Consider the following 13,312-nt stretch of genomic DNA (forward strand, 5'->3'; position numbering starts at 1 on the left):
AGCATTCTCTGTGTGTTAGAACAGATAGAGTGGCATGGGTTCTTGTGTGTCCGAAGGACAGCGTAATGACAGGTTCTTGTTTCTGTTTAGACACACACATGCGGAGTACATGCTATGGAGGATACAAGAGAGGCCAGTGTGTCAAACCCTTGTTTGGTGCTGTTACCAAATCTGAATGTTGCTGTGCCAGTACTGAGTATGCCTTTGGAGAACCCTGCCAGCCATGTCCTGCACAAAACTCAGGTATGTGATGTCATGGAGGTGCACTCAGGCTACAAGCCTTTTACCACCATCTGTGGCCATCACCTCTGTAAAAGTCACAGTGCAGAGAGCAAGAATGATGATGCCTCCAGGGCTATGGGCTCACCCAGGGTCTTGCAGAGGCTAGCCAGTATCTAGACACATCAGTCACTCTCCCCATCCTCATAGTCATTTGCGGAGGGAGTATGCATGTCTCTGTATGAGCTATCCCACCTCAGCTGGGTTCACACTCTCTGGAACACTTGCAGCTCCATGATGCTTGCCTTTTGCAGGAGCTGATTATTATAACAGCAGAAGTTTACACAGTGTAAAAGTAAATAACTTTCAGAGGACCTGAGCATTTCCAACAGTTTCCCAGAAGGCCATTTGTGAATTTGTTCACATCCCACATGTTGACTTTGGTGTGCTTTTCTTAAATGGCTTTATTCAACCTTAGGGAAAAAGTATTTTTCTACAGTTGAGGTGGAATGGCATAGTGAAAAGAGAACTGGGCAGTGAGTCAGAATTCTGCTCCCCAGTTCACAGGCATGCAGATTACTTCTTTGGAGGGTTTAGTTATTTGTGTATTTTTGCTTATTTGAGGATTTTAAGTCACATACATTAATACATATAATTATAGAACAGAGTAATATAGGCAAAGGATTTTTGGTCTTTTCATCTCCCAAATGAGTTGCCTTAGATAACCCACAAGGTCCTGTGTATTTGTAAACATTTCTGTTTGTAAATATAAAATTAATTTATTGAAATATCCCATGTTATCTCATATGTTGATCCTAGAATTTAATTTATATACACAAAAGTAGAAAGGGGACTATGAGAGGGGATGAAGGGGTCTTTAGGGAGGAGAGAGGGGGAAATGAATATATATGACATGAAAGCAGAAGCAAGGGCTGTTTGGAAGGAAGAAAGAATCCTGAAAGTAGAAGGAAGGAGGGAGGCAGTTAGGGCATGGGGGTGGAGAAAAGCAAATGCATTTAAGAACAAAAAGTTTACTGAAATTAAATCAATGGAGTATCCCTATGTGAACATAATTTTAACATAGTTTGGCAGTTGACTTCTAGTTTCCTAAAATAAAGAGAGGCTTATAAATGAAAATGTAGTTCTGATTGATTTGTTTATATCTAAGATGCAGTCTTTTCCATCCTAAATAAAACACATTAAAATTACCCCTAATTTTTAAAGATTTGTATTTTTAAAATGATAATCTTTGAAATACAATGTTAGAAATTAAGATGCTAAAGTTAAAAGGAAGACCTTCTAAAACAAGAGAAATGCCACTTAAAGAAATAAAGCAGTATTCTGGCTGATTCCTTTATCCCAGGAATAATAAATTTTCTATCATCAACAAACAGCTAAATACCTGTTTAATATATATCAACCCTATGTAAATATTCATTCAAACAAAATGGTTTCTTAAAACCTTATACTCAGATGTAATTAATGTCAACCTTTAATAGGTTACTTTAACTTTATAAAAAAATTTTCTTATATATGTTGAATTTATAAGACAGATATGCATCCTGAAAACTGGCACACAGAAAATAAGTGATTTGTTCACATATTGTGTGAATGGATTGGAAAAGTGATAGAATCCAGGAAATGTGGTGTGTACAGTTCTTTGCTTTAATATCTTTCTCTGACCAAATACACTACAAAGAATTATGGTACCCATGAAAATGATATGGGTTTAGGAAAAGATAACCAAAAGAAATACAATTTCTTTAGCAATAACACTAAAGGAAGTTGAAGTAGAGGCCTAGGTCCACTGATTTCTGATTTCTGTTTCTATATTTATATTTGAGGAAATGTTTTACTGAAAATATACACATATGGAAGAGGTTTCAGTTTGGTTTCTCCACATCTTTGGTTAACAAAAGTGTCAAATCATGAAAGACTCACATGTAGGATGTCTTTCCTTTTAGCAGAGGTGAGGTTTTTAACAGGGAGCCACAGAGTATCTATAGACAGCCAAGTGGAAAACACAACCGCACAGCTTCTCAGCTCACCTGTGTTCTGAGGTCCAGCCAAGTGCATGGCGCTGTCCTGCTGACTGGTGAATCTGACTTCCGTGGTCAGCAAGCCCTCTTGCCTCCCCATCTTCAAGTGTTTTCTCCCGTCAGAAATTGGTCAGTTCATCCCATCTGCATGTAGTTATGGGGAGTCTGCTCATGTGTCCCTCACGTTGCTGTCTCTGTGCACCACGTTGATTTCCTTGACATACCTACCACTTGTTTAGAGCTCAAGCTGCACATACTCATGTTCAGTCTCATTGAGTCTAGAGCACTACAGTTTGAAAAGGGTCAGCACCCTGGTTTGTGAAGGGTCAGCACCCTGGTTTCTTGGAAGAGGAAATTAGCAGAAGCAAAGTGTTGCTTCCAGCCCTCAGCATTTGTATCCAAGCTGACCTGAATTCACTATGGATATTCCACTGACAGAGCCTGCCCCGTGGGCAATGGTAACAAGAATTTGCATCCACTTAGGCCAAGCATCAGCTAATCTACCTGTAAAACTGCTTTCCACACAGCTGTCATGGCTGTGTTTTCTTTTGTTCTTTGCAATGCTTCAGGAGGATTTTAACAATTGCTGATGAAAGAGAATCAGTAGTTTGTTTGTCTTGTTTTATTTTGTTTTGCTTTTAGTCTCTGACTTTTAAGTACATGGTGACAGCTACTGACCCACTTGTTTCTTTGTGATGATTCAAAAACACAGATTTTTTTAAACCAATTTTCTCAAATTACCATTTGTCAAAAGACACAAGTTTTGAAACATTTACTCTTTTTTTTTTAATTTTATTTATTTATTTGAGAGCGACAGACACAGAGAGAAAGACAGATAGAGGGAGAGAGAGAGAATGGGCGTGCCAGGGCCTCCAGCCTCTGCAAACGAACTCCAGACGCGTGCGCCCCCTTGTGCATCTGGCTAACGTGGGACCTGGGGAACCGAGCCTCGAACTGGGGTCCTTAGGCTTCACAGGCAAGCGCTTAACTGCTACGCCATCTCTCCAGCCCTGAAACATTTACTCTTAAAGTTATGTTTTTAAAACTCATTTGTATATACGGTCATCAAAAATAAAATAGTTTAACCTACAGTGTAAGAACTGTCTCCCCCAGCAGCCTTTGTTGACAGCCCACCCTCAGCATGCAGGTTTCCTTCCATTTTAAGAACAAATAGTTTCATGTGGGCCTGTGACAGTGGCATGGGAATGATGGTGCACCATAGTTTCCTTTCCTTAGATAAATCATGATTGCAGTTAGTTTTCTATTTTTTATCATTCATTCATATGTCCATCTAAATATTGTTGGAATTGTATATAAAGTTTTATATATATATAAAGTTATATATATATATATATATATATATATATATATATATATAAAGTTATATGAGAACAATCTGATTCTGTCACATATTTGGATAGATATTCTGTACACCTCAATTTGTGCAAAAAGATCTCAGAGTTTGGACATTTAGAAATACTTTTCCTATGGATTTATAGTAGAGAATGAATCTACTGCCCTGATAACTTAAAAATATACTTGAACATGAGATTAGATACCCTGCAGCAAGGAAAGCTGAGAAAATTTGCAGAAAGAAATAAGAAAATGTCAAGAACTTGATTGTCCTGAAAAACAGCTAGCATAGAGATACCAAATTATTTCCCAGATGGTGGGAGAAAGTTTTATAACAGGGAAGAAACCACATTTTATCAGGCACATTTCACTGTATGTGTAAAGTACTCCCTAGTGAACAAAATCAAGTTGTAGGGAAAGTACCTTTTCCAAAAGTGCTTTGCACAGGAATTGCTATAACTTGCCTATATCCTTCAAAGTTGATTTTCCAGGAGATGCTTTCTTTTCCGTTTCCACTTTACTTCAGTTCTACTTACTTTGCAGGAAATGGTGTATGAAAAACCACAGGCAGGACTGACCTGTTCTGCAAACAAGGGAATCATTTACTATCTGTTAATTTATTGCAGCGGAATATCAGGCACTCTGTAGCAGTGGGCCAGGAATGACATCAGCAGGCACAGGTAAGGAGACATTTCAGAATTTACTGCCATCAGTATTTGCTACGGTAACACTGAGCCTTCCTGTGGGTATTCACTCACTCCCTTGATGAGATTCTGGCCTAACCCCCTGACTAGGTTGTGCCTGGTGTGCCTAGAAGCTCCCATGGCAGAGCCACTGTGGCACTCAGCTGGCTGTGGGGATAGGACTCACTCACATGATCTCTGTCTCTCTTGGGGCAGTTAATGGGGAAGTGTGGATGAAGCACAATGATGGTGGGTGTTCTTTATGGAGATGCCACAGGCTGGGCCTTCTTTAGATTGCTGCAATCTAGTGCAATTCAGACCATAGGCTGGATGAGCTGCTGCTGTCTACTCATATTCTGAAAGATTTCTTAACCCCAGGGGTTCAGTCATCATAATAGTAGTGAGGCATTTCTATTTGATAGGGAGCAGGAACAATATCTAGCTGAGTTGAAGAGAATAAAATATCTATATATGAGTTAGAACTAGAGAAATATGGGTACCATAAAGATTACAATCAAAAGGGAGAATTGGAGTAAGTATAAAAATAGGTGTCAAGACAGAGGAAGGAGTGTTACTAATATAGAACTGAACAATTTGGCTGGAAAGTTTTAAAGAGTGAGGGGATTAGCTGGATTGTCAGTTCTCTCAACATGACTCACATTTCATCATTATATGTGCATGCAGATGGGGAGTGTTAGGAGGAATAAAGTGAAGAACTAAAGAAATCTATATTAAGTAAGGACTTAGTGTAAATAAAGAAGTAGTGATAGGCACTTGGAGAAGAAAATGTACACCACCCTGGCTTATAGCATGAGGCACCAGGATGTGGGTGTATTTGCAGAGTACTTACTCTGGAGCTGTCTTGACTACTTGAGAGCTCTGCTCAGGCTAAGCACAAAAAGGGAGGAATTGGCCTGCTGTGGGCAAGAAAGCAGAGGATTAAGGTGACTGTTGACCAGTGAGTCCTGCTGAAGGACTTGCCCACACGGGCAGGGAGAGGGCTCTGCATGGTCACAGAGGAGGACTTTGGAGCCAATAAACACAGAATTCATACATTCATCATGATGCAATTGAGTGTATAAAATATAGAGGTGGGCATGCCAAAGTCTTGTTTTCATGGCATTAAGAATGGTGGTCATGTGGAAGACCAAAGGAAGAGGCTGAGGCTGCTGCAGGAACCACTGGCAGGGACTTGGGGCCTGTGCTTTACCTGCTTCTCCATCCAGTGGTAGATGATCTTGCAGTGCCAGCTCGGTGCCAATAATTCTTAGGGACTGTGAGAAAAGACTTGGCTCAGAATGGCATACAGTGTGCATAAAGGATTTAACTTTCTGTTCTAATTGAACTCTCAACCCACCAAGAAATCCAAGTCATTTCATCATATCAGCATGTTTTAATAGTTTAGTTTATATATATATCTACACATATATACAATTTTTTGGTATTTTGAGGTAAGATCTCACTCTAGCCCAGGCTGACCTGGAATTGACTATGTAATCTCAGGGTGGCCTCAAACTCATGGCAGTCCTCCTACCTCTGCCTCCCAAGTGCTGGGATTAAAGGCGTGCGCCACCACATCCAGCACAGTTGATGTTTATTTTAAAATGTGACTGATTTTGACATTTTTGGTGGTATAGATATAAATGAATGTGCATTGGATCCTGATATTTGCCCAAATGGAATTTGTGAAAATCTCCGTGGGACCTACAAGTGTATATGCAATTCAGGATATGAAGTGGACATAACTGGAAAAAACTGCATTGGTAAGAAGATTCACCTAGTTTCTAAAACAGTTCATGCATAACACATTTGTTCTTTTGTTACTTAGAGGAAGCAGCTTGGCAATCTCAGGTCACTGAGTAAAGGATGCTTTGATTTTTAGATGTCAGCATTGCCTGTGCATTGTCTTGATTAATAATTATTTATAGAACTGAATCTTGACATATTATGAAGTCATGAAAGAAAAGCTTTTAGATGTATAAAGTGTAAATATTCAGAGCCATTCTCATGAGGCCACAAAACCATCCCTATTTTTACTGAGAAACAGTTCTCTCAACTATTCATTAGATATAATCAAAGAAAGCACAGCTTACTTTCAGTAATAACTACTCTCTGTAAAGTTTAATTAGCAGGCACCATTTTGATGTTCTAACAGCCTTTAAAGAACAAACTAGCCAGTAACTAAATCATTTGGTTAGGAAGAAAATGGTCAACATAGACCATTACTGTTTTCTCCCAACATTTTCCAATTGTCTAGAGCAGTATTTTCCAAACAGTATTGTCTGTCTGTACTGACACTACCTCCTGAAATTGGGCTCCCAAAACCAAAATACTCATATTCTGGGAAAAAATCAGGATGTGTCCATCCTAAAATGTAAAATGACCATCTTTTTCATTTGGAGGACAAACAAATTTTGCATGTAAGCAATAGAAAGTCACTGTGTGTTCTGAGCCAGGAGAAAGTTCCTACCCACACATGTCCTTGGCCATGAAGGTATTTTATTTGTCATGTCCCTTTCTATTGTGTTTGAAGCCTTCTGGCACTAGAAAGTCTTTGGGGAAGCAACAGAATTCCTATGTTATTTTGATAAACTTCTCAATGTACTGTTTGCTTTATAATAACATAACTTCATGTTTTATCTTTCTCATATTTTAAGTACTTTATAAATGTTTTGCCTAGTTAAGTGCATCCAATGCTGTGAATCATGGAATTTCTCGGGCAAAATTTGTGTGTCTTTTATGTTAAGGCTATAAATTTTTGTCAGTGGTCTAATCAAACTCTCTCAGTGTATAAAATAAATTTCTTATGAATATTTAGCCTGTTTATTAGGCTGTTTGATGAAGCTTAACATAAAAAGATATAAAAGACCACATAAATTCTATAGTTCCTAAATTAAGCAATCATATGTTATATTTGCATATTCTAAAGACAGACATATCATTTCACTTAAAATAAGGAGTTTTCCTTAACTCTGACTTGTATATCTACATTTCCCATGACAGTTATAAACTCTACAATAGATTGCCTCATTCTGCATAAACATAAGTAGAAATGGCTTATATTATTTTAGGGAAGAAATACATAACCTATAACTAACTCATATCAAAGATGAGTAATACTTTTTATGTATTTATTTATTTAGTTTTTAAAAAATATTTATAGACAGACTAGCCTTAAATGTCTTATGTTGCTGGGGATGATTTTGGGTTTCTAATCCTCCTGTCTCTACATTCCAAATGGAATTAGAAGTGTGTACCACCATGTCCAGACTTCTTTCCATTTATTTACTTCATAAAACCTATAAGATTAGACAAAAAGTAAAAATCAATGATTGGTTTGAGTACATACAAGCTGACTTCATATTAGGAGAAGTGAATGAAATAGCACCTAGCAACAGAACACTGTGTAGATACCGAGTTTCAATAAGCAGGTCAATCTTCTATGTTATGTTGTTAAAACCAATTGGATAATAGTTTTGCCTGTTTGATGGAATTGATCATAGCTTTCTGACTTTGAAGACCCATCCTTTTAGAGTAAAGACATTAGATGAGCTATTCAAATATTGTTGTTCATTGACATTTTAGATATTAATGAATGTGTACTGAACAGTCTACTTTGTGACAATGGACAATGTAGAAACACTCCTGGAAGTTTTGTGTGTACCTGCCCCAAGGGATTTATATACAAACCTGACCTGAAAACCTGTGAAGGTAATCACATTTTGTTCTTATACTATGTGCTTTACTATCTTTAGAAAGCCAGAAAAATACTATAATCCCTTCTATTATAGATCATTAAGACACTCTAATTAAGATTTCATGGTGCTCAATGGTACTTAAAACCAGTTACTTATAACTGGCATTTTACATGCCATTTAAAGGGAGTTTAAAAGTCTTCATTTTGTGCTTGCCTTCAGCTGGCATTTTACTTGCCATCACTTAATAGATAAAGAAAATGTTGGGCATATTTCATAGTTTGAATTTGAATTCATAATTTTGCTCCAGATAGTCTGAATAAAAAGATTCATCCAAGTGCCAGTTTCTATAGTAAAGAAACTACTATTTTGACATCTACCTAGTTTAGAAAAACTAGGTAAGATTGACTATCTAATGAAGAATATGTGGTAACAGTTGAGGCCAAAATTGAAATTTTGATTTTATACCCAGTATTGCTTTTAGCAGTAATAGAGACCTGGTTTTGTTTCAGACATTGATGAATGTGAATCAAGTCCTTGCATTAATGGAGTCTGCAAGAACAGCCCTGGCTCATTTATTTGTGAATGTTCTCCTGAAAGTACTTTGGATCCAACAAAGACCATTTGCATCGGTATTTGTTTTTCTGAGAATTATTTTTCTACTTTATCTAAAATGTAATGCTACTTTACTAAATGGCAGCTTGATTGCAAAAACATTTAAGTATATGTGCTACATTAAGATGCTTAATATTCTTTGTTTCACAATGATAGACATGCTGTAATTCTAGTGTATTTGAATTTGTGATGTAGAATCTCTTATTTCTCTATCATTATCCCCCCTTTGCAGAAACTATCAAGGGTACTTGTTGGCAGACAGTCATTGATGGGCGCTGTGAAATCAATATCAATGGAGCCACCTTGAAGTCCCAGTGCTGCTCGTCCCTTGGTGCTGCCTGGGGTAGCCCATGCACCATATGCCAAGTTGGTAAGAGAAGTGGTGAAAGGCTCTGAAGCTATACCATTGGTGTTTTTTTTAATGTTTATTTTATTTATTTATTTGTGAGAGAGAAGAGAGAAAGAGGCAGAGAGAGGAAGAGAGAGAGAATGGGTGCACCAAGGCATCTTGCTACTGCAAACAAACGTGGGCCACATGGGTCCTGGGGAATTGAACCTGGGTCCTTTGGCTTTGCAGGCAAGCACCTTAACTGCTGTATCTCTCCAGCCCCAACCACTGGTTGTTTTGTATAGAAGGGGAAACCTAGTACTCCACTTACTTAGGTTTGCATGGGAAATTGAAAAGATGACTGAAATGAAACATAGGTGCCGAGAACATTCATTATGTGTGGTTCAGGTTGGTTTTGGTTTTCTATCTCTGCACAGTAATGTGGTTACGCTGCTTCCCAAGGCACTAATTCCTGCTAGCTGTGCTTTGTGAGGGAAGACTGGCAATTGTTCTTCCTCACCTATGCAATTTCAGAGACAATTTATCTTTCCTTATCTAAAGAAACAAAAGTAATTCAGGTTCCAGCTTCTCTTTCATGTTTCTTCTTTTTAAAAATACTTTATTTATTTATCAGAGAGACAGAGAGAGAGAGAGAAAGGGGCAGAGCAGACAGAAAAAGTGTGTATAGGCACACCAGGGACTCCTGTCACTGTAAACAACTTCTGAATGCATGCACCACTCTGTGCATCTGGCTTTACATGGTGTAGCAGACAGATTCAGGTTCGCTGAGATGAACTTCCAGACTAGGCACAGTTATGGAGGAAGGGATTTATTGAAGTTTACAGATTCAGGGGAAGTTCCATAATGGCAGAAGAAGCTGGCCTGCCTTCACAGCCCCAAGCAGAGAAAGAGAATCACAAGCCTGAAAGCCAAAAGTCACATGGCGCAGCACACTTTAGGAACTCCAGCAAGGTACACTTTGCATATCTTTAGATTGAAATCTCAAACTCACCACCACACCTTAACATCTGCCCAGTGACACTGCCTCCAGCTAGGAGGCTGCAGATACAAACTGCAAACTAATAATATTGGGGGCCATCTATTCAAACTACCTCACATGGATACTGGGGAATTGAACCTGGGCCATCTGGCTTTGCAAGAAAGTATCTATAACTGCTGAGACATCTCTCCAGTTCTCTTTCATGGTTCTCATAATACATCATAAATATATACTGTTGTTAATCTTTTTTTTCCCCCACAGATCCCATATGTGGTAAAGGATTCTCAAGGATTAAAGGGACACAATGTGAAGGTACTTCTGACTATTTACAAACCATATATGGATATTTGAAGCATTCTTGTGTTAATTTGAACTGCATAAAGAATGTGTAGAAATTCATAATGAGGAATATGTTGCAGAGAAAATAGCACGAGAACTGCAGAACAGAAGTGAATTGCATACTGTTGCTGGTGTCAGATCCCTCTGCCCAAGAGACAGTATGGCTGGGAATGTTTTAGGCTGACCATTGTTTAGAGTAGCTGCACTTTCAAAATGCTATCTACTAATCAGAAAGAAAAAAACAGGAAGTTTTTGATGAGACTGTAAAATTTACATTTTTCTCTTTTTACCCAGTCTTTTTGGTGTTTATTTATTTGTGCTATGGTCATGGATGATTTACAAGGATGAACTCAGTTGCCTCTTTCTTGAAGGTCTATGTAGTCTTCCCAGTTTGCTGTGGTTCTTTCTCACAAAGCCCTGGGTAGATATAGGTCATAGTGACTAACACAACCTGACATGACAGAGCAGCTAAAGTATTTTAAAAACAGCAATTAGTCCCATATGTGTGATAAAATGAAGCTTTTCCCCTGTTAAAACAAAGAAAAACACTATAACTCCCACCCAAGATTTTGTTTCCAAGTGATGACTGAATCCTTTGGCCTTTTTCTGGTTCAGACTCACTGTTAATAACTTATCTGAATTCAGCAGCACATTTGGGATACAAGTGGCCATAACAAAAAGAAAGTCCAGAAAATAAAACATAAAGAGACAGATGCTACCCCCCTCCCCACTTAGCTCTGCTCCAAGGAAATATCTGGAATTTTTCTCAGCACTCTCATATTGGAAGGTTATTTGTTTAAGGCAGACACACAGTGTATATGTTTCTAAACTAATGCTTTCCTTTTTTGGCACTGGAAAGCAAGTGCCTTTCTTTGGATTAAGTGGATGATTTATTTTTCCAAATTAAGTGCAAAAAACACACCACTATCCATAAAGCAAACAGGGAAGGGTGAATGATGATGAACGATGAAGGGAGCACATGCGCATAGCCTGAATCCCTCCCACCCACGCAAGGACCACCACTGCAGTCCTCAGCAAAGCCACTTGGAACTATTCATTGGGGATTCTGTGAAAAAGACTTTGACTGGCCCACATGCTTCCCAACAAGGATTTATTTTTCTGTGCTCACACAGAACTATTTCTTCTTTACTAATTTGGAAGACTATATTTCAATTTCTGTGTTCCTGGGCTTCTGGTCTCATAAAGCTAGTTGCTACTACCAGGAACCTGAGCTATCCACAGCTACCAAGCTTTCACTCATATTTTCATATACTTCCTCTTTCTACAACTCAAACTTCCTGAGACACGTGGAGAAGCTCTTGTCATTAATCATAGTTATGCTAATTCTGTTTGCTGTATGGACATGTCAGAAATTGTACATAAAGCTATTTGGAGATATGCTTGTGTTTTGAATTTATCAGGTTCAAAATAGCCTTTTCTATTATGAAAATCATTACGAATTAATGAGTAAGATAAGGATGAATGAATTTATACAGACATATTACACTTTTCATTTTTAGATATAGACGAATGTGAAGTGTTCCCAGGAGTGTGCAAAAATGGCCAGTGTGTAAACTCCAGAGGATCCTTCAAGTGTCAGTGTCCCAATGGAATGACTTTGGATGCCACGGGAAGAATTTGCCTTGGTAAATACTGAACTCATTATTTTTTTATAATCATTTCTAAAAGATTATTTAGAAAGTTAGTTTAACAAGACGTGGTTACTAGCATGAGACTTGTATAATATTGGGCATGTCAACATTATATCATGACCCAGGGAGGTGCTCATGAGTCCCTATCCCTGTCCTTGAGGAACTATTAGCAGTCAGTGGTTGCTGGAGGCGGGGAGTCATATTGTACAGTGGTGAAGACACTGGTAAGTTGATCATGCTGCAGTAAATAACCCCCTACCTGTGTGCATATGAGGAAACCTAACTAAATTCAGTGGGTCTCACACACACAAAAAAAGTATATGAAGAAAGTATGAAGGTGATTAGTTTGGGAGAAGGGACTGAGAGGAGAAAAAGAAAAGGTAATAAATATGATCAAGATACATTATTTAAATATATAAAATTATCAATCAATTAGTAACTTAATTAACAAGGTGAAGTTGAACATTTGGTTCCAAGTATACACTCACAATCTTGAGTTTAGCATGTCTGTTAGGCCCTATGGTGGTTTCTTAACAAATTGCCTTCCTAACTCAAGTTCTGTGTTTTCTCTTTATAGAAAGATGAGACAACATATTACTGAGGAGAAACTCACTATCATCACTATCATTATGTCAGAACTATTAGATCTGCCCAGTATGCCATGGTGTATAGAATGCACAGTGAATGGTAGAGAAAAGAATAAGATTTGCACCTAACGATACCCCATTGCTTCTAAACATGTTCTGTCATTGGCTAAATAAATGTTTGAAGGAAACACTGTTGAAATCAGGAGAAAAAAATGCCACCACCTTGGAGTGTGAAATGTGAGGAGGGAAACAGGCAGGGCTATTGTTGCCACTAGTAGATGTAATTCTTATACCAACTACTAGAACACAGAAGGCACCTCATGTCTAGTCATCTCATCTCAAGTATGTGGAAGAGACTAGATAGAACTGAGATCTCTTCAGTCCTCAGGCTGCTGCCCTATGGACATACAGCTTGAGATCATACAGCAGAGCACCTTATAGGTTACTGTGGTAACTTCTGACTGCCAGACATAATAAGTTCATTAGAGCACTGATTTCTGAGTCCATGACCCTGGAATGACATCCACTGGAAGTACAGATTTGAAACTTCATCACTCTGAAGAGCATTCTTAGGGATAGCCATTTGTAGGTGGTTAAAAGGGTGGGATGCACCTTTTGTTATTTATGTATTAAAACTAACAGGCCTTTTGACACAGAACTTCTTTTTTTTCTTTTTCATTTACTGACAATTTCATACATGCATATAATCTATTTTGACCATAATCATCCCCCCATTGTCTTCTCTTGACCACTCTCCCTGTCCTGCTTCTTCTGAACTTCTTCTCTCCCCAACTAGTCCCTC

At 38.2% G+C, this 13,312-nt stretch overlaps 1 protein-coding gene across 1 annotated transcript in view; it reads left to right on the forward strand.

Annotated features, from left to right (window-relative positions):
- Positions 1–13,312, forward strand: part of Fbn1 (fibrillin 1) — a 254,992-nt gene that overhangs the window by 159,366 nt on the left and 82,314 nt on the right. The window contains exons 16-23 of the mRNA XM_045156152.1: positions 91–243; positions 4,238–4,291; positions 5,932–6,057; positions 7,880–8,005; positions 8,502–8,621; positions 8,837–8,974; positions 10,194–10,244; positions 11,792–11,917. Of these exons, the coding sequence (XP_045012087.1) occupies positions 91–243; positions 4,238–4,291; positions 5,932–6,057; positions 7,880–8,005; positions 8,502–8,621; positions 8,837–8,974; positions 10,194–10,244; positions 11,792–11,917 (894 nt within the window). The remainder of the gene's footprint in view (positions 1–90; positions 244–4,237; positions 4,292–5,931; positions 6,058–7,879; positions 8,006–8,501; positions 8,622–8,836; positions 8,975–10,193; positions 10,245–11,791; positions 11,918–13,312) is intronic.

The sequence above is a fragment of the Jaculus jaculus genome, chromosome 8 (genome assembly GCF_020740685.1).
Source record: "Jaculus jaculus isolate mJacJac1 chromosome 8, mJacJac1.mat.Y.cur, whole genome shotgun sequence".
In the NCBI taxonomy this organism is placed as follows: Eukaryota; Metazoa; Chordata; class Mammalia; order Rodentia; family Dipodidae; genus Jaculus; species Jaculus jaculus.